The sequence below is a fragment of the Mesocricetus auratus genome, unplaced genomic scaffold (assembly GCF_017639785.1).
Source record: "Mesocricetus auratus isolate SY011 unplaced genomic scaffold, BCM_Maur_2.0 Super-Scaffold_100676, whole genome shotgun sequence".
NCBI classification, from domain to species: Eukaryota; Metazoa; Chordata; class Mammalia; order Rodentia; family Cricetidae; genus Mesocricetus; species Mesocricetus auratus.
Window position 1 is genome coordinate 31,519,654 of NW_024429266.1, and position 21,639 is coordinate 31,541,292.

At 42.1% G+C, this 21,639-nt stretch overlaps 1 protein-coding gene across 2 annotated transcripts in view; it reads left to right on the top strand.

The window, feature by feature from the left end:
- Tnn (tenascin N) overlaps positions 1-21,639 on the top strand; it is a 69,547-nt gene that overhangs the window by 19,324 nt on the left and 28,584 nt on the right. For both annotated transcript variants that reach the window (XM_040738776.1, XM_040738778.1), the window contains 7 exons: positions 4,669-4,932; positions 9,835-10,098; positions 10,852-11,115; positions 13,527-13,790; positions 15,377-15,640; positions 17,709-17,972; positions 21,119-21,382. In XM_040738776.1, the coding sequence (XP_040594710.1) occupies positions 4,669-4,932; positions 9,835-10,098; positions 10,852-11,115; positions 13,527-13,790; positions 15,377-15,640; positions 17,709-17,972; positions 21,119-21,382 (1,848 nt within the window). The remainder of the gene's footprint in view (positions 1-4,668; positions 4,933-9,834; positions 10,099-10,851; positions 11,116-13,526; positions 13,791-15,376; positions 15,641-17,708; positions 17,973-21,118; positions 21,383-21,639) is intronic.

The window sequence follows — 21,639 nt, forward strand, 5'->3', positions numbered from 1 at the left end:
ATTGAGCTGTTACAGCTGCTTGACAGAAACAAAACAAAACAGAACCCTGACCAGGTTCTTGGACAAATTCCTTTTGACTGTTAGCAACAAGGCTAAATAGCAATTGAAAATATGTGAGTGGGATGGAGAGCCAAGAATATATTTATAAAATTCTGGGAAGGAAAGCATGTGTGCTTAACACTGAGCCTGCACTGACAATAAGTAAGAGAGATTGGATTATTATTGGCAGCAGGAGATGTAACTCCACTTTGACAGCTATGCCACTTGAGTTCTCCCAGGGACCTCTGTTCTGCCACAGTCAAGACCTTGAATTATGATGCATAAAAGAATTTGAGGACAAAGTAATGAAGCAAAATTAGGGTTTATTAAGGAGATGGTGGTACATACTCAAGGGATAGGCATAGGTTTCTCAAGGATTTTGAAGTCAGATTGGTCAGAGGGCAAGATCTGTATCTAAATTTTAAAAACCTAACATTAAAAGAGAGAATTAAAGTATTCTGATATACTTATTTTTAGCTCAAGTATTGTTTTATTTGTCAATGAGATGATAAGGAGATTTATGAGTATATCCTTCAGGCTCAGGAATGCTGAGAAGAAAAGTGTAGGTCAAAAAAGGTCAAAGATTCTTACAATTCCTACATAAAACAAAAACAACAAAACAGCCAAGACCCCTTTACCAAGACTTCTGTTTGTCTGTGAACTCTGTTCACGATGTTTTTGAGGTTTTTTTTTTTCACAGAAAAGTACAGGTTTATAGATAAAAATCCGGATGTCGTTGAACTCAAAGGCCACTAATGTTTTGTTCTTAAACACGGTTAGTTAGTTGTTTTAAGCACTCTGTTTCACTTATCTCTCAGGAAGAGTGATGTTGTTTTTATGCAGTCTTTACAGTGTGGGTATGTGGTGATGGAACCTTTCCCTTCTCACTTCCTCTTATGTTTTCATGTCTTCCTATACAGCTTGAGGGTTATGCAGAGTGGATGATATTTGGGGGGGTGAGAGAGCAGTGTCTGTTGCTCTGGATTAGTAAAAGTTTACAAATAGCAGAGGTGGTGGCCCTAGGCAGTGACCAGAATTAAGTCAAGGTTCCTATGTAGCATTGAAGAAGGAGGAAAGACCTCATGGTTCATTTCACCCAAAGTTGCTAACTGATTCACTTCCTTTACCATCTTTTCCCTCCTCTTCTTCAGCTATTCTTTTATCAAACTAATATCATGAAAAAGACAAGGCTGACAGAGGTCTATGAAGACCCCTAATGTCCAGCAAGTGGGAAGTTGTAGTTGGAGGAGGACACCGTGGCCAGGCTAGGGAGATCCTGATTTGTAAATGAGGCTACAGCTGTAACTCGTCTAGGAGTTGGCCCACCACTGCAGCTACTGGAAGATTCTGCTGTGTGGAAAAAATGGTTTAATGATCCCCACATCCCCTCTTGGCAGACTGGGAAGTTTTGGTCTTGTGGCGCTGGCTTCATGCAATGTGGTGTTTTGTGAATGTGTGGGGTCCATCCATGAGGTCTACCTCTCATTCTTGGATGCCAGCATCTGATTGCTATCCTTGTTGCATCCTGTGAATCATTAGGGATCATAGCTTTGTGAGGATCCCCTTCAAGTTTATATTAAAGAGTTGAGAGGAAGGAGGCAGAAATCACTGAGTTCTAGGCTGGTTCTACCTCTAGCTGGACTTTTGTGGTTAAACTTATAGAGATAAAGCTGTTCTAGGTATAGAACTAGACTGATTTTTCTTTCCTGATATTCATAACAAAGATTTATCCATTTATTATGTATTTATGTATTTATTTATGCTTTGGCTCAGTTGTTACCTAACCCAAAGAAAAAAAACAGAGAAAGAAATGCTTTATTTAGTGACTGAAGAAGGAAGAAATTGGAGCTTTTCCTGGCAAATCGCCCTGGAGTCTAGGGAGTTGAGGAGTAATAGACATATGGTAAGAGTGATGTGGGAGAAAGACCTCCTAAAGAACAGGAGGAGTGCTACTCTTTTTGACCAAGCAGAGCTCTTTCAGAAACTTTGTTCCTCCTTCTTGGTCTGTTGTGTCCATGTGACATCTGGTAGATTTTTTTAAACCTTGGAGGAGGAAGAGAGACTTAGCAAGGTCTAGGTCAAGTTATAATCCTGCAGTATAAGTTTGAACACAACATTTCTCAAATCATCAGCATGTCAACATGCAGTGCAGAGTAGAAGCTGACCCTAGGGTAAAGCAGCAATGAGGACAGACACAGCATGAAGACAAAGGTAGCAAGCCTTCCCATTCTACGTTAGTCCCCCATCAGACACATATAGATAAAAGCAGTGAGTCGGTGTCCCTAGCAAAGTGTTCTTCAAGTCTCCAAAAAGCAATGTAGGCAACTGTTACCATTATAATCGCACACTGGATGTTTTCTAAAGCAAAGCTAGTGGAACACTACAGTGTTTAGCTTGCTTATGTGACCTACAAAGTCAGTGATTCTTAAGTGAAGGCAAATGAGTCTAGAGGGTTTGTTTAGGGTTTTTCTTGGCAGCTACTTTATCTCTTCGGTGTCCTGAAGTTGCTGAGGGAAAATAAGCCCCAGGGCTGGTCATGTTGGACCTCTCAGGACACATAGACTGTTCTGATTCTACCAACCCACTGTGCAGGGTGTCCTAGAAGCCATGGGCTAAATATTGACTGGGACAAGAGGAAGAAATGAGACACACTCTAGGATCCTGGGTCTTATGTGTGTGTGTGTGGGGTCACTTTGGAGAGGGTGAGGGCCAGGGACTTCAGGAGCAGGACATTCTGGTCTCTATGTCCTTACCCGTCTACTCTCATCTCATCACTATTGTCCCAGACAGCTATGGCCTGGGTAGGCTGTCACCATCCCTTCCTGGAAAGCATAGAATCATTTTGGATACAGAAAGGGGAAGGGGGCAGGAAGGAAATCCTCTCTGTTGTGTGCATGCTTTCTTCCAAACAACCTCTTAGAGCCTCCTGAAGTTGGGCCTGGGATTCTGTAAGTTTCTGCATCCAGATTTCTCCCTCTCTCCCTCTGCAGGGCTCCTTGCCAGTGAGATAGCTCCATCTAACACTCCAACAGTCCAGGGCCATTTTCTGTCTTTAGTATTCTCCCCAGGTTCTAATCTACTACTACTATTATTTCAGTTTACAGTAGCCTTTAAGAGCATATTTTATTTCACCTACAATTTGTTATTAGTGGTTATTCCATATAGATTGATATCAGTCATATTGGATTGGGTCCACCCAGATGACCCCATTTTAACTTTATTATCTCTGAAAAGATTGTTTCAAAACAACAAGGTTCAAAGCTGAGGTACAAGGCAAGCAATTTGGTATGTTGTATTGGAGCAGGAGGACTAGACAAATTTAACCCATGCCACCCTGGATCCTCAGTGGCATGTAGGCATTCAAAGATTGTTAGTGGAGTGACAGCCACTAATATTTACTACTGTTGATCTTAGACAAGTTATATAACCTATTTATGCCTAGCATAATACTTACTGTTCTAAGAGTGGAAGACTTTATTACTTTTCTAAACCAGTGAGGCACCTAGTAAATGCCTTCTGTTTTTACCATGAGATTTGATAACTAATGTATGAAAAGCAATGACCCTGGTGTGTGCTTAGTAAGTGGCAGTTGACTTACTAAATGAAATATGAACTGCCTCTGGTAATGGAACACATTTCATCTTTTCATGCAAATAAAACACTGCCCTTATGTTGGATAAAGGTGTGCTACAGCTGAGGTTGAAGAATGGGACTGTGCGAAGTTATAACTTCTCTCTGAAAACTCCTTTTCTAAGAGTAGATTTGGATGAAAGGAAAGGAGTTTAGCTGCCTTAGACTAAGAAGTTTTTCTGTGGCTTTTTAGCTAAAAAGATGTAGATCCATATGCAGGGGACATTCTGGTATCATGCCGTAGCTTTGTTCTGTTCAATATCTTTATCAGTAGCCTTTATGTATGTGTATAGATGACTTACTTATGAAATTCTCCAATGGCAGGAAGCTGGGCAGAAAGGTGAGAATATTGAACAAAAGAGTAAATTATGAATGGAACTTAGAAGGTTAAAGTAATAAGCAGAAATGTTAGGTCAGGACATTATTATACATGCATAGAATGGGGATGGGGATGATGAGGGCTTAACATGGAAGCTCTCATTCTTTGATGTGCATCAGAATCACTTAAAAGTTTTATAGTATTCACTAACTTATTCTATATTTTTTGAGATAAGATTTTGCTCTGTGGTTCAGTCTGGTGTTGAGTTTCATATATAATCCAGGTTCACACTGAACTCATGATTCTTCTGCTTTAGGCTCCCAAGTGCAGGGATTATAGGCATGTACAACCACAATCAGGGCTCTGTGTATAGGTGGGGGTACTTCATAGTAACTACCATGTCAGTGATAGCATTGAATACTTCTTAAGGTGGCTTTCAGCTGCACCCAATGGATTTTACTCAGTGCATTCAGTGATCTAAACCTAGAACAGTTTTTTTTAATCTACCAGGGACCTAATCTCAGTTTAAGGTTAAAGCAAATGTTCGGTGTCCACCTGTCACAGTTTAAGGATTGACCACCTTGCATTGTGGAGACCACTGACCTTGACACTAAACTAACAGTGGATTTTACCCGTCGAGTGGTTTCTCTAAGTTTTCTTTCTCATGTATTTTTATGAAGAAATTGATGGACCGACCAATGTGGTCACTAATCAGGTGACAGAAGACACGGCATCTGTTTCCTGGGATCCAGTGAGGGCTGACATAGACAAGTATGTGGTACGCTACATCTCCCCTGATGGGGAGACCAAGGAGAAGGCGGTACCCAAGGACCAGCGCAGCACTGTTCTGACGGGCCTGAAGCCAGGAGAGGCATACAAAGTCTTTGTGTGGGCTGAGAGGGGCAACCAGGGCAGCAAGAAAGCGGACACCAAAGCCCTTACAGGTATTGGGAGAATGGGAGTTGGAGAAGCTTCTTCAGGGTAAGGGGGAGGTTACTTTTGAAGGCAAAGACAGTCACCACTTAACATCAGCTCTTTTGTTTGTGGGTTGGCGAATATTTACAAAAGCATTTTTTTTTTTATTTTTCAGTTTAAATTTAGATTAGAAACAAGGATGCTTCACAAGTCAGTTCCAGGTCCCTCTCCCTTTCCCTCCCCTCCTCCCGTGCCCTCCCCCCCAACCCCCCATTATCCCCTCATTTCCCCAGGGAGGGTGAGGCCCTCCATGGGGGTGTCCATAGTCTGTCATTTCATACAGGGCAGGGACTAGACCCTTCCCCAAGAGTTCAGGGTGAGAGTGCACCTCACATTGTTGGATGGGAGTCCAAAGTCCGTGTGTATACTCGGGATGAGTACTGATCTACTGCCCAAGGCTCAATAGATTACCTAGGTCTCCTCACTGACACCCAGATTCAGGGGGTCTTGATAAGTCCCATGCTGGATTCCCAGGCTAATGCCTGGGATTCAAGAGTTAACCTTTGTCTGGTCAGCTGTTTCTGGGGGTTAAACCAGCCCAGTCTTAATCCCTTTGGTCATCAGTCCTCCCTCTCTGTTACTGGCTTTCTTGAGTTCAGCTCAGTACTTAACCAAGGGAGTCTGCCTCTTCTTCGATCAGCCACTAAATAAGGTTTTTGTTTCCCAGACTCTCTGGCCATAGGATTGTAGGCTGGCACTCCCCAGATCTATGTCTAAAATCCATATATGAGAGGGTACATGCCATGTTTCTCTTTTTGTGACTGGGTTACCTCACTCAGGATGGTTTCTTCTAGTGTCATCCATTTGCCTGCAAATCTCAGGATTCCATTGGTTTTTTTTTTCTGCTGAATAGTACTCCATTGTGTAAATGTACCACATTTTCTCTATCCACTCTTTGGTTGAGGGACATCTAGGTTGCTTCCAAGTTCTGGCTATTACAAAAAATGCTGCTATGAACATAGTGGAACAGACATCCTTGTTGTATGAGTGGGCATCTACAAAAGCAATTTTTAAAGGCTTTTAAAATATAATATATTTTGGTTATATTCTTTTCTCTCTCTTAATTTCTTCCAGATCCCCCCATCTGACCTCCCTATTCATCCAATTTTACACATGCTCTCTCTCTCTCAAAAAACACCCCAAGAAAAATAATAAAACAAATAAAACCCCTAAAAATCAAAACTAACTAAACACACCCCCAAACGATAACAAAAGCTCATGAAAATCATGAAGTTTGTTTTGTGTTGGCCGCCTACTCCTGGGCATAGTGCTTGCTTGGAGCATGAGTGATATACCCAGTGATGATGCTCCATCAGAGAAAATGGATTTCTCTTTCCCAGCGTGTATGGACTGTAGATAGATTCTTGGTCAGGGGTGGGACTTTGTGTTCACTTCCCCTGCTCAATGCTGAGAATTTTGTCCCTAAACAAATTTCAATGCCATGTTTATGATTTTTTTCCATTTTTAACTTCAGACTGAGAAATGAGACTATTTAATAGAAATAGTCATACTTCTTTGGGATACCCTCTCATGGAGTAGGGTAAAATGTTGTATTATTTATTTATTTATTTATTTATTTATTTATTTGTTTGTTTGTTTGTTTATTTGTTCTCTCCTCCCATCCCCCCCAGACCCTCCTTAATCCATTCCTGTTTCTGTTCAGAAAGGGGCAGGCCTCCCATGGTTATCAACAAAGTATAGCATATCAAGTTGCAGCAGAACCAAGCACCTCCCCTTGTATTAAGGCTGGGAAAGGCAAACCAGTATGAGGAATAGAATCTCAAGAGCCAGGCAAAGTGTTGGGGACAGGCCCTGCTCCCATTGTTAGGAGTCCCAAGCTACACAACTGTCAAATATATGTAGAAGGTCTCGGTTGGACCCAGGAGGGCTCTCTCTGGTTGTTGGTTTGGACTGTGAGTTTCTATAAACCAGGTTAGTTGATTCTGTGGGTTTTCTTGTGATGTCCTAGACTGCTTGGCTCACATTTTACTTTTTAATAAAAACTAGAAACATTGGGCCAACTATGAATGTGAATGCTTAGCTTGACTTGCAGTGGCGAAGAGGCACTTGGGATGTAGGAGATCACTTTCAGCCCATGGGAATGGTTTGCATCATGGATAAATATTTGCCAACCACGCTGATTCTCCCTTATATGTTAAGAAATACAAGGATCTCTAAATTGCATCCACTTCTGCTCAGCTCAGGCCTTCAGGTGTTCTGAGACATACTGGAACATACCATGGCCATTCTTTGTGTTTAAACAATCGCTTGGTGATTCCATGAATTCACAACAGCCTAATTGGTATCCACCTGCTTTTCCAAAACACTTACTAGGAAGTCAGAGGAAAAGCATTCACTGACTGGGTCTGGACCATCACTGAATACAGAGAAAGAACTTCAGAGAAGTATGCATAATAATTAAGAATATGGTTTCAGATCCTCAGCTGTTCAGATTTTAACCTCAGTGATGCCATTTACTAGTTGAGTGGCAGCGGGTCAATTTCTAGTTCACAGAATGGCTCAGGAGTGTCTATGTCATAGGGATGTGAGGAGGTTACATTGAGTGTCTGTTAATCTCACTATTGCTGTGGTGAATCATCATGACCAAAAGTAAGTTAGGGAGGAAGAGATTTATTCAGCTTATGCTTCCATATCACAATTCATCATCAAAGAAAGTCAGGATAGGAACTCAATCAGGGCAGGAACTTTGAGGCAGGAGCTGATGCAGAGGTCACAGAGAACTGCTGCTTACTGGCTTGCTCAACCTGCTTTCTTATAGAATCCAGGACCACCAACCCATAATGGGTTGGCTCTTCCTCCGTCAATCACTGATTAAGAAAATGTCCTACTAGCTTGCCTACAGCCTAGTCTTATGGAAACATTTGCATAATTGAGGTTCCCCTTTTCAGATGACTTTAGCCTGTGTCAAGCTGACATAAAACTATGTATCACTGAGATCTACAAGGATGACACCAACTGGCAAACTAAGCAATAGTAGAAAGACTACCTTAAATGCCCCTCCCTGATAATGAGATTGACTACTTCCTTATATGCCCTTCTAGAACCCTCAACCAATGACTGATGGCAGAGGCAGACACCCACAGCTAAACACTGAACTGAACTCCTGGAACCCAGTGACAGAGAGGGAGGACTGATGAGCAAAGGGGTCAAGACTGGTCTTGTTTAACCCACAGAAACAGCTGACCTGAACAAGGGGAAGCTCTTGGACCCCAGACTGATGGCTGGGAGGCCAGCATGGGACTGATACAGTCCCCCGAACACAGGTGTCAGTGAGGAGGCCTAGCCAATCTATGGGCCCTTGGGTAGTAGATCAGTATTTATCCCTGGCATAAAATGGACTTTGGGTGCTCATCCCACAATTATGGGTGCTCTCTCAGCCTGGACTCTTGGGGCAGGGCCTAGGCCCTGCCCTGAACAAAATGACAGACTATGAATATCACCCATGGAGGGCCTCACCCTTCCTGGGTACGGAGTGGGGATTGGGTGGGGAACTGGGTGGGTTGTTGGGAGGGCATGGGAGAAGGGGAGAGAGAGGGAGCTGGGATTGACATGTGAAGCAAGCTTGTTTCTAATTTAAATTTAAAAAAAGTTAGAGGAAAAAAAAAACGAAAGAAAGCTATCCAACACGATGAGTTAATTCATATAAAGCAACCAGCACACTGCAGGAGTCCTAATTTGCTTTCTATTGCTGTGATAAAACACTGACCAAAACTAATTTGGGGAGGAGAGGGCTTGAGGAGATGACCCCTGAAGATAGCTTGGAAGGATGGGTGGGAGCTGACAGGGGAGCAACGTGTGTAGAGGTCTCAAGTATGGGGTTAGACAGTTAGGTAATCTCCAGTGTCCTTCATGGTGGACGTCTGTTAGGTGGTACAATAGCCAAGGATGAGACTGGGGAATTGAAGCCAGCTCAGTGTCCTAGGAGTTAGAGCCTTTATCCTTCCAGGACAGATGTCAGCGGTATAGTCCCATCTCCGTGCTTTGTAAGGCCAATTGTCTCACAGGACTACATGTTTTACTGAGGTGACTGCCAGGCCTGGCAAGCTGCAATGTACAGACTGAAATGCTCTTTCTGGTAACACTTGCTGAGGAGCTGACTTTTAGAGCAGGGTAATAAAGGCATTGCATGTACCATTTGGAGTTTTGACTCTAAGGCCTTACATTTTGAGGAGGAAGTAATAGCCCATACCTGAAATGCCATTATTAATAGCAAGCCATATAAGCACTTACCACACTGAAGTTTATCTTGAGGAAGGATAGCTCCTTCCTTCTCTGTAGAGGTGACGAGACAGAAACTTAAACAGTTTCTCCTAAGTGAGGAACCAAGAAAACCAGAGCCCAGGCTTTAACCCAGTCTTGTCACATAGACACTCAGGCAGATTCTGCTAGGATCTTTTTCACTGGTCCACACCTCAGTGCCGTTGGTTTAAAGCCCACCACAATCCCTGGCCACAGACACAATGTTTTATGTAGAAAACACTGACAACTTCTATTTCTAGAACAGTTTTCTTCCCAGAGAACATATCACATCAGGTAGGGAAGATTATTGAAATATACTTGCTTTTAGGTACAAGGGCTTAGGGAAAAGAAAACTCTGTATGTAAAAGCCGTTTCTTTAAAGCTGCAAAGCAACTTTGTGCAAAAAAGTTTATGGCATTGATTTATATGTATTGGTCTGAAGACCCTTCCATTTATGCTAATGGTTTGTTTTGACCACTTGTCCATTCAAAGCCTTAAGTTCTCTCAATTACTGACTTGAATTAATTGACATCATTATTTTGGCTATGCCTTTGACCTTTTAGAAACTAGAGTAATAAAGCTTACCCTCTTATTTTGTATCTTCCTTAAAGAAATTGACAGCCCAGAAAACCTGGTGACTGATCGAGTGACGGAGAACACTCTCTCTGTCTCATGGGACCCAGTGGAGGCTGACATCGACAGGTACATGGTGAGCTACACTTCCGTGGATGGTGAGACAAAGCAGGTTCCAGTGAGGAAGGATGAGAGGAGCACAGTCCTGACTGGCCTGAGTCCAGGTGTGGAGTACAAAGTTTACGTGTGGGCTGAGAAGGGCGATCGAGAGAGCAAGAAGGCCAACACCAAGGCTCCCACAGGTGAGCAGAGAGAGATGGGCCATTGGAACAAATGGGAACTCATGGATTTGGGCGTGGTTGGGGTCTGAGATGAGAGACTACAACTGGAATGTTTAGATGTGTGACACTGGGGGTGGGCTGGAGTGGAATGGGGGTGGAGAGAGCTCACCAGTAGAGTGCTTGCTTCACAATCCTACTCTGATCCTGAGCACCCTGTGTGAAAGGCTGGTTGTGGTAGCATGCACTTGTAATTCCAGCACTGGGGAGGCAGGCAGGAAGATCCCTGGGGCTTACAGGCCAGCCAGCCAAGTCCAGTCAGCAAGCCTCAGGTCTCAGTGGGAGAAGTACAACTGTATAGCAGCGCTGCTTTTAGCTGACTCGGTGAATATGTGTAAAGGGTCTGGTTATGGAAATATTTGTGACAATTCTTTCAGAGTTCTCACTGGTGAAGCAGCTCTTGATAAAATGATAAATTAGGTACCCTGACAGTGTGGCAGGTGTTTAATTGGCTGTCTTGATCTGCCATATGTTACCATGAAGATATTGTTCCTTCTACATTTTTGGGGAGCTGAAAGCCAAGGAAAGATGCTAAGTGTATAGCAAGCCTGACTTTGAAGTTGAGACTCAGAAACTGCACACTCCCTCTTGACTCACAGCAGAGACTTGGGTATGGTAACCCATCACCTGCTGAATGTTCTGGGAGACAAAAAGCAGGAGAATGGGGGTGTGCCTTCTATTGCTATGACTTAAACTTTCAAACATTTTTCCTTTCAGACATTGACAGTCCCAAAAACTTGGTGACTGACCAGGTAACAGAGAACACTCTCAGTGTCTCCTGGGACCCTGTTCAGGCCAACATTGACAGGTACATAGTGAGCTACACCTCTGCTGATGGCGAGACCAGGGAAGTGCCAGTGTCTAAGGAGAAGAGCAGTACTGTCCTGACGGGCCTGAGGCCAGGCATGGAGTACAAGGTCCATGTATGGGCTCAGAAGGGGACCCAGGAGAGCAGGAAGGCCAACACCAAGGCCCCAACAGGTGATGGAGCATACATTACCTCTATGGCATTGCTAAGCTTATGACATGTCTAGGTTGGTTTTTCTTTCTCTAACCTGATTTTGTTGATTAGAGGTGATACTGTTCTCTAGCAAACTGTATACCCCCCTTCTCTCAGAATGCGTGTCTCATATTATGTTCTCCTAACTGTGGTCTTTAAAGACAGATGCTCTCTGCTCACAGCCCCCCCCCTTCTTCTGCCTGTGTACCTTATGTGTTGTTAAGGCTAAATGTTTCACTTCTGCATGAAGCAAATATAAAGAAAGTACAAGCAACTGTCATGTTGAGAGAGCCACAAACAACGTTCTCTTCTTAAAAATTCCTCACTTGTTTAAACCCTTCCAATGAAGTTTGTTGTTGTTTCTGCCCTTTGGATGAATGTTTTAGGCAGAAATAATTGCAGTGTTTTGTTATTTAAAAATAATCCAGTGTCTAGTCCCCCCCAGTGTTGATTTTTTTTAGTAATGAAAATGTCCATTTCCATGTAAGATTCCATCCTTCATTTGCGTTTAGCTGTTTGCCTGCTAACTGCCTGACATGGAAAGGGGCATTGCACAGTTTCTCTGCTGTTTTCCTCTTTGTACTTAAGTCCTGTTCTCTCAGCTGGCTAAGTACAGTTTTTTTTTTTCATCCTAATCTGTTACCTCTCCTCCCTCCCAACCCTGCAGCTTACTTCCACTAATGGTTGATTGACCAAGGTTGGTCAGCTGAGGATCCTAAAACTGCTCTGATGGAATCCTCTCACACATGTAGGTGGTCCTCCAGAACAGCTCTTGACACAACCCTAGGCATACTCCACTTTGCTCAATAGACATCTAGTCCATGGGAACCATGCCTACATCCTATGTCCATTCAAATAACATACAGTCTATGTGAAATGCAGAAGCCCCTCTTGTTCTGTGTGAGAGTAGCCAGCCATTTTCTCATGGATGAGGTATTTTAGTTAAATGTCATATATCCCAACTTACTGCTTCCCATGCTTTAGGAAGTCTTCTCAATCTCATCACTGTTGACCTTTGAGCAGGACACACCTTTGTTTCAGGGACTTTGTGTGTGTGTGTGTGTGTGTGTGTGTGTGTGTGTGTGTGTGTGTGTGAGAGAGAGAGAGAGAGAGAGAGAGAGAGAGAGAGAGAGAGAGAGAGAGCACACTCCTGTGTCCTGTACTGAATTGTGGCTACCAGAATGCCTTAGGCATTGCTAATCACCCCTGCTGAGATCTTTTGCTCCATAGGAAACACATTAAGCTCTGCCAGGAATCCTGGTGAAATATTTAAGATCAGACCTCACCCAAGGTACACACAGCCTTTTCAAATAATTCCACTCTCTAAGTCTCCAACTTCCTTAATAGTCTGGACATGGTTGATCATCCAAGGATCCTAAAACTGTTGATCCCGCCTTACTTGTGGGAAGTAGGAATTTAGATGTCAATTTTCTTGTGGGTGTAGCCTAAAGCTACATATGAAGTAGAATCTTTGTGCAAATGCCCTTAGGAAAATGTTTTTTTACTATGAACTATTTAGAAGGAAATATTACTAGTTTACTGATAAAATATATTTTCTATTACTTCTGTTATGTAGTATGGAGGAAGATAATCTCTAGGATTTATAAAGTGTCAATGAATTGATTTAATCATTAGTAATGATAGTTGAAGGTCTTGGGCATCTACTCAGTGCTAAGAACAGTCATAACCTGTTACTAACTCATATGATGTAACACTATGATGTAAAAATCTACAAAATATAAATTAATACATCCCATCTCCTGTTTTTGTTTCTTCTGTGGAAGAAGTTGAGGGACAAGGGCTGGAATGTCCTCTATCACATGATGAATCTTTGAATGAATATACTGAGGTCACAGAACTGTAAATATTGTTTTTAGTTTAGTTGACAGAACTAACCACCCACACACACACCAAAAATTCCATTTTACAAATGTAGAATACAGTGAAGCAACTTGTCCAAGTAATAAAACAAAGTTAATAATTGATGACAGCAGATGCACATGTTGCAGATTAGTTCCTGAAAGAACCTGAAGTCTACAAAGCAGTCTGTATATACTTTAAGAGGCCAGGAAGGAGAGCTTAGAGACAGATAGCTGAGTTGCCCAAGGCTGGCTACCAACAGCTGGCTGATGGCAGAGCTGGGGTGAGGTTCTCAGTCTGCTGACTGGAACCCAAGGAGCTTCCCACCCCTCAGCTCTGCCCTTCAGATGCAGTGCTCATTCTACTGTCTGTGCTGTCTCCTTAGGCTCTGGGTTCAGCTGTGGAGACAAGGTCTCTGTCCATGAAGCACTGAAAATGCACATAAGATTAAGATCTGGACGCACTCCCAGCCCAGGTCAAACACTCTCATCCTTTGTTACTAGTATTTATTGACCAGCTCTTCTCCTTTTAGATATTGATGGCCCCAAAAACCTGGTGACTGACCAGGTGACAGAAACCACTCTCAGGGTCTCCTGGGACCCAGTGGAGGCTGACATCGATAGGTACATGGTGCGCTACACCTCTGCTGATGGAGAGACTAGGGAGGTTCCTGTGTCTAAGGAGAAGAGCAGCACAGTCCTGACGGGCCTGAGGCCGGGTATGGAGTACAAGGTTGATGTGTGGGCCCAGAAAGGGACCCAGGACAGCAGGAAGGCCAACACTAAGGCCCCCACAGGTATGAATATCATAGTTTCAGGATGTAACTTATTTCATGGTAAGCGTTGTGGGGTGGGGGTGGGGGTGGGGAGACCTGCTATTTCTTCTGTGGCATTGGAAGAAACCAATGACTGGAGAAGACCAGTGTGGCAGGCTTTTGTCATACCACCCATGCCATCCCTCCATACCTTTACACTTAGTCCAGAAGTATGGACCTCACACTTGGGTCTTATGAAGATTATGATTACTCATATCTATACACGGTTTTTCTAATTGTTTATTTCCCTCACTGTCAATCATTGAATTATTTCACCTTGAAGATGAAATGACATAAAGAAAGCATATGCTTTAGGATCTAGGAGCTAAGTGCTTTAGGGAAATAGCTTTTGCTGAGATTTTGTTGGAACAGAAGGATTTATGGTTCTGTTAGTAGATTTTTGAGTACTGTGTGTTCCATTTTGACAGTCCTAGAGTTACAGTCATACATAACAACAGTGGATAGTTTTAAGGCTTTCCCATTCTTTCATTTGTAAAGAATAACCTGATTAACATATGTTTACATAAAACATTCAGTCTTTCCAGTATGCAACTCAGCACTTAGCATTACATAGTCACACAATTGTCCAACTTCTAGACTGTACATTTAGGAGATTTTTTATCACAATAAGGAATCTGAGATACATTTCCAGCTATTGCCCATCCTCATTCCCTCCCAATAGGTAGCAACTGCTAACTATCTATTCTAGATTTCTCTGTTCTGGACAGTCCTAACACATGGATTAACATAGTATGTGGCATTGTGTGTGCTACTTCTTTCATAAAACATAGTTTTCAGGTTCATCTATATTATAAGCATGTATTGGCACTTATTTTTATTAAAAATAATATTTCTTTTTATGGATACACACATTTATTTGCCAGTTTGTCTTGGTGGATATTTAGTTTGTTTCTATGTTTTGACTATCATGAATAATGATACTAGACATTAATTTCTTTTAGGTAGATGTATTAGAACTGAATTATTAATTCTATCTATTTAATTTTTGAGTTCCTGCTAAACTGATCTCCAAAGTGATTGTGCCCTTTTACGTACCCACAAACAAAACTAAGTAATTTTCTTCATTTATTTGGTCCCAAGAATTTGTTGTGTAGGTAGAGTAGGAATCCATGTTTCCATTCACAGTTGAGAGTCCTTAGTCCAGTGGAGTACATTGTTTCTGCAATTCACACAGTTAGTGGATGATTCATAAGGCTTGGTTCATAAAATACTCATGGAATATTGCAGCATCTTATCCTGTATGTATCTAACATCCACTTTTACAGGTGAGGAGACTGAGGTCTAGTTAGTGGCTGGGGTCTCTGAGGCCACTGGCCTGGGACCCAAGCTCTCTAATTCTGAGTATGTTACTGCTTTCACTGTCCTGGGCTACTTCCTTGAGGATCCAAGTTTCTAATTGTGGAGACAATATCTCTGTCCAGGAATCAACTGAACACCAGTAGAGGAGATGGGAAAATTAAGAATCCAGGCTTAGTGGTGCTGGGACTACAGACTTGAGATATCACATTCAGTTTACTAGTGGCTATTGATCAAGATTTTCCTTTTAGATATTGACAGCCCTAAAAACCTGGTGACTGAGCAGGTGACAGAGAACACTGCCACTGTGTCCTGGGACCCAGTAGAGGCTGACATTGACAGGTATGTGGTACGCTACACTTCTGCTGATGGAGAGACCAGGGAAGTCCTTGTGGGGAAGGAAGAGAGGAGCACCATCCTGACGGGCATGAGGCCAGGTGTGGAGTATCACGTCGATGTGTGGGCCCAGAAGGGCACACGGGAGAGCAGGAAGACCAGCACCAAAGCCCCCACAGGTAATGGACATCATTCCTTTAGAATGTAACTGTTGTCATCCTAGGCGAATGGGCTTATTTCACTGCTATTGGCCCAAATCATTGATTTGGAGAGAATCAAGATGGCAGAACATGGTCATAGAGTGTGTAGCATTTCTGGGTGTCTCTGACACATTATCCCTTTCTTTTTTGAAATAATAAAAAGTATTTAATTAAAAATGCTCAATAAATGTTACTTCTTTTTATTATCATCATTTTTTATTACTTATTTTATCAGGTTCAGTGTAACTGGATTTATGTTGAGGTCTTTGATCCATTTGGACTTGAGTTTTGTGCAGGGCGATAGATATGGATCTATTTGCATCTTCTACATGCTGACATCCAGTTATGCCAGCACCATTTGTTAAAGATGCTTTCTTTTTTCCATTGTATAAGTTTAGGCTTCTTTGTCAAAAATCAGGTGTTCATAGGCACATATTATCTTTTAGTGAGAAACTCATGTGCAGACTTATATTTTAGCCTCATAGAGATTGGTGGTGAGCTGACAATATAGCTCAATGATATAGTCCTACATAGCATGAACAAGACCCTGGGTTTGATCTCCTGCATGAAAGTAAAAGGACCAGTGGTGGTGGTGACTTCTCTTCCAACTGTGTATCCCCTTTGTGCTCAGTCTCCAACTATTCCTCTTAGTGAAGAGATAGAAAGGAGCTGTATATGTCAGGGTCTTGAGGTGAGTACTCCAGGAAAATGGCTTTCTCTGTGATCACTTTGGGGTAAGGCAAGGATGTTACTTTCTTTGCGGTAAATCCTTTTCTGAGTTCTGTGCTCCATTCTGAGGGTTGTACCATGGATAGTTCACATGATGTTTGGGAGTAAGATATTTTCATCCCTGATTACACATTTGGTAAGAACAGCCACATTAAGAGATGTTTACATATTAAGATCCACCCTTTAAAAATGCACAGTGCACAATTCAGTCAATTTAGTGTGTTCATACTTCTATAACTGTCATAGTAGTCTGTAGTACATTCTTATTACCAAAAAGAACTGAGCCCAAGTTCACATCCATTGCCAGTCACTTTCTGACCTTGCTACCTTCAACTCTGCTAACAACTGCTCTCTGTCTCTATGGAGTTCTCTGTTCTGGACAGTGTGCATATGTCGATTTATCTATGTGTCAATAATCTGTAAGACCTCTGGTGAGATGCCTTTCACTTTCCAGCTTTATTTGTATTGTAACATATATCAATATGCAAATTAGTATTTCATAGTACGTGTCAGCACATTTGCTTTTCAGTTTATTAGTTGTTTGACATTTGGATTATTTTAAGTTTTCAAAGTCTATTATGGAGAATGTTAGGACATTTGTAATATAAATATTTTGTATGTATGATGCTGAGGATCAAATGTAGGATCTGGTACTTGCTAGGTCAGTGTTTCACTATATTCTCATCTTTCTGTGCACAAGTTTTTGCATACATATGCAATCACTTTTCTTAGTAATTCCTAAGAGTGGAATTACAGGATCATTTGGTAATTCTAACTTTAATGTATTAGGAAACACTTGTGATAGGATGCTACACGTCCACCAGCAACAGATGAGGATTATTTTGTCCTCAGAGTGTTTGCTGAGTTGACAGAGCAGGAATAATGTCTCCATTTTACATTTGAGAGTCCCCATTTCTATGAAATGAGTGGTACCTGACATCTCGTGGGTTTGATTTCAGGAATACTCAGGCAGTATTGAGGTCTCTTATAATTTATTAACATAGGCTAACATTTACAAATGAAGAAAGTAGTCACGTACCAGTTGCCCAGACTGATGGCAGAGCTGGGGTGAGGTTCTCAGTCTGCTGACTGGAACCCAAGGAGCTTCCCACCCCTCAGCTCTGCCCTTCAGATGCAGTGCTCATTCTACTGTCCGGTGCTGTCTCCTTAGGCTCTGGGTTCAGCTGTGGAGACAAGGTCTCTGTCCATGAAGCACTGAAAATGCACATAAGATTAAGATCTGGACGCACTCCCAGCCCAGGTCAAACACTCTCATCCTTTGTTACTAGTATTTATTGACCAGCTCTTCTCCTTTTAGATATTGATGGCCCCAAAAACCTGGTGACTGACCAGGTGACAGAAACCACTCTCAGGGTCTCCTGGGACCCAGTGGAGGCTGACATCGATAGGTACATGGTGCGCTACACCTCTGCTGATGGAGAGACTAGGGAGGTTCCTGTGTCTAAGGAGAAGAGCAGCACAGTCCTGACGGGCCTGAGGCCGGGTATGGAGTACAAGGTTGATGTGTGGGCCCAGAAAGGGGCCCAGGACAGCAGGAAGGCCAACACCAAGGCCCCCACAGGTATGAATATCATAGTTTCAGGATGTAACTTATTTCATGGTAAGTGTTCTGGCAGGGTGGTGGTGGTGGTGGGGCACTTGCTATTTCTTCTGCAGTCTTGGAAGAAACCAATGACTGGAGAAGACCAGAGTGGCAAGGTTTTGTCATACCACCCACACCATTCCTTCATGCTATTTAAAACATTAGTTCAAAATATGGACCTCGTATTCTCCTCTTGTCTCCTAAAAGTTAATGGTGATTGGCACATTTGCCCACTGTTTATCAAAATGTGTATTGCCTTTGTGTCAGTTTCTTTCTTGAAAAGAAAAAAGTATTGATAGGATCTGTGAGTTAAATACTTTATTGAAATGAATGGCTTTTTCTATGCTCACTTTGGGACAGGGGAAGACACCGTTTTCTTAGAAAATAAACGCTCTTGAGTACTGTTTTTTCTTCTCTGAAGATCCTGTAACTAAATATATACAAGAACAGTTGATAATCCTAAGGCTTTTCCATCTGTGTTTCCTCCTTAACAAGATCTGCCTTCTCAAGATCTGTTTTTCACACTAAATTGAGGAGTCCATTTCAGGGGATTTAGCATGTTTTTGACATATTGACAGAATTGTACAACTACTACCACTATTTTAGTGACATCATCAACAATAAGAGCCTCATATCCATCACCAGCAACTTCCTATTTTCTTTCTCTTAAATGACAAGTGCTGTCTGTCTCTATAGGTTTCTCTGCTCTGGACATATTTCTTTAAATAAAAGTATTTTTGTTAATTCTTGAGAATTTCATAATGCACACAATGTATTTTGATCATTCCCCACTTTTCCCCCTAACTCATCTCAGATACAACCACCACTCCCCACCTCCTCCCAAGTTTGAGTTGTTGTCTTTTCCCCCTTCTTTTATAACCCACCAAGTCCAGTTTATACTGCCCATATACTCATGGGTACAGGATCATCCATGGTTGACCTACCAGGGCCACATACTTAAAGACCCTTTCCTAAAACTGTCAATAACTCCTCAACGGGGAGTCAAATCGCATGAGTCTGCTACCCATTCATGCTGGAATGTTGACTGGCTTCACGTTGTATATATCTTATGTAGGTACTCACAACTGCCAAGTTCATGATTATAGTGGTCCTGTGATGTCCAGAAGACACTGGTTTTGTTTAGTTCCTCTCCAACTTCTGGCTCTTACAGTCTTTCTGTTCCTTCTTCCTCAATCATCCCTAAAGCCAGGGTGTGGGTGATATAGATGTCACATTTGTGGATGAGCATTACATAGGCATTTACTCTCTGTACTGTGTTGTGAGATTTTGCATTGACTTCTATCCACTATACAAATAAACTTCTCTGAATAGGCTGAATATTTGTTATACATGGATTCATATATCATGTGGCCTTTGGTGGTTTACTTTTTTTCACTAAAAAGTATTCTTTAGGATCTTCCACATTGTAGTATGAACCCATTCTTAATTTCGTTAGTGAATGTTTTATTGTATGGTTTATAACATTTTACTTATTTATTTGTTATCGTGAATATGTGAATTGTTTCCTTTTCTATTCTTGTGAAGAATGATGCCATATCACTTGTGTGCTTTTTTCTTTCAAAGACATATATGCCTAGGAGTAGAATTTCTGGATCATTCTCTTATTTAGTTCTTTATTTTTCAGTATACTATGTATGACAGTACATTTCTATAGTGTTTATACAACTTTATATTTCCACTAGGAATAAATAAGGGCTTTCTACCTCTCCTCAGATGAATTTGTTGAGTTGATAGTACCTCCTGTTTTATACTAAGAAAAACCCCTCAAGTGCAGTGAAAATTTTGATTTCTATAAGACATATTGATAGTTGATGAAGGTGGGATTTGATGCACGAAGTATTTATGGAATATTGACCCACCTTATAAACTAGTTTAAGGTTCACATTTATGGAAAAGGAAACTGAGGCACACTCAGAGCAGCTGAGCTGTCCAAGTTCATAGCTGGTCATTGGCAGAAATGGGATGAGATTCTTTGTGTACTGACTATAACTTAGTGTGTCTTCTGCCCTTCACCTGCTCCTCTGGGGTTGGGATTAAAACATAGCCCCTCTAACTCTGGATATGGTGGCCATCCCATCGTCCCCTGTGGCAAGCTTTGTTGGACTATCTTTGGACCTCCAGCATGAAAATAATGACCCGAGACTTACTGTTAATTATGAAAGTTTGGCCTTAGCTTAGGCTTTTCCTCAACTAGTTCTTTTTTTTTAATATTTAAATTAGAAACAAGCTTGCTTCACATGTCAATCCCCCTACCAGGCCTTTCAGCCCTCCACCCAATCCCCACTCGGTTCCCCAGGGAGGGTAAGGCTCTCCATGGGGAATCTCCAGAGTCTGTCATTACATTCAGGGCAGGGCCTAGGCCTTCCCCCAAGAGTCCAAGCTGAGAGAGCATCCCTCATTGTGGGATGAGCACCCAAAGTCCATTTGTATGCCAGGGAGAAATACTGATTTACTACCTGAGGCCCCATAGATTGCCTAGGCCTCCTCACTGACACCCACATTCAGGGGGTCTGGATCAGTCCCATGCTGGCCTCTCAGCTATCAGTCTGGGGTCCAAGATCTCCTCCTTCTTCAGGTTAGCTATTTCTGTGCATTTTACCAGCCCATTCTTGACCCCTTTGCTCATCACTCCTCCCTTTCTGTCACTGGGTTCCAGGAGTTCAGTTCAGTTCCCTAACTAGTTCTTATAACTTAATTAACTGATTTTTAAAAAAAATCTATGTCATACCACATGACTTGGTTACCTCTTCTTAGTATGGCACAGCTAACTTGCTTGGAGAAATTGAGTGCCTAGATTCCTCCTCCTCTTCCCTTTTGCTGGAAGTCCTGTCTATCTCTTCTGCATAGCTATTGGCCATTTAGCTCTGTATTAAACCAATCATAAGGCATCTTAGGCAGAGACATGTCTTCACAGTGTGAACAAATATTCCATAACAGTCCTGTTCTTCTTCTTGGAGGACCCAGGCGTCCAATTGTCTCTATCTGTGAAAAGTGAAAATACACATATGAGAAGGGATATAAGAACAGGAAACTCAGCCTAAACAAAATGACCCCAATTTTGGTGTCTATTCTATTACATAGTGACTTAGTACTTTTCTTTTCAGATATTGATAGTCCCAAAAACCTGGTGACTGACCAGGTGACAGAGACCACTCTCAGTGTCTCCTGGGACCCAGTGCAGGCTGACATTGACAGGTATGTGGTGCGCTACACTTCTGCTAATGGAGAATCCAAAGAATTCCTGATTGGGAAGGAACAGAGGAGCACGGTCCTGACAGGCCTGAGGCCAGGCATGGAATACAAGGTTGAAGTGTGGGCCCAGAAAGGAGCCCGGGAGAGCAAGAAAACCAACACCAAAGCCCACACAGGTAATGAGCAGCATAGTGTAGAGGTATGCTGGCTGTCATGACAAATTTAAGGAAAGTCAAGTTTTAATTTTTTCCTCAGACACAGATGGGTCTTGATGATTTTCTGGAAGAATGGGGTTACTTCTCCCATAATCATCTTCACATGCCATTCCTTCCTTTCAATTGGTTTCCTTAAGTGTTAGATTCTCTAAAAAGTCTCCAAACTGTTTGGCTGACTGTGTATACAGCTCCTTTTCCAGGTGCATGCATCTTTTGCT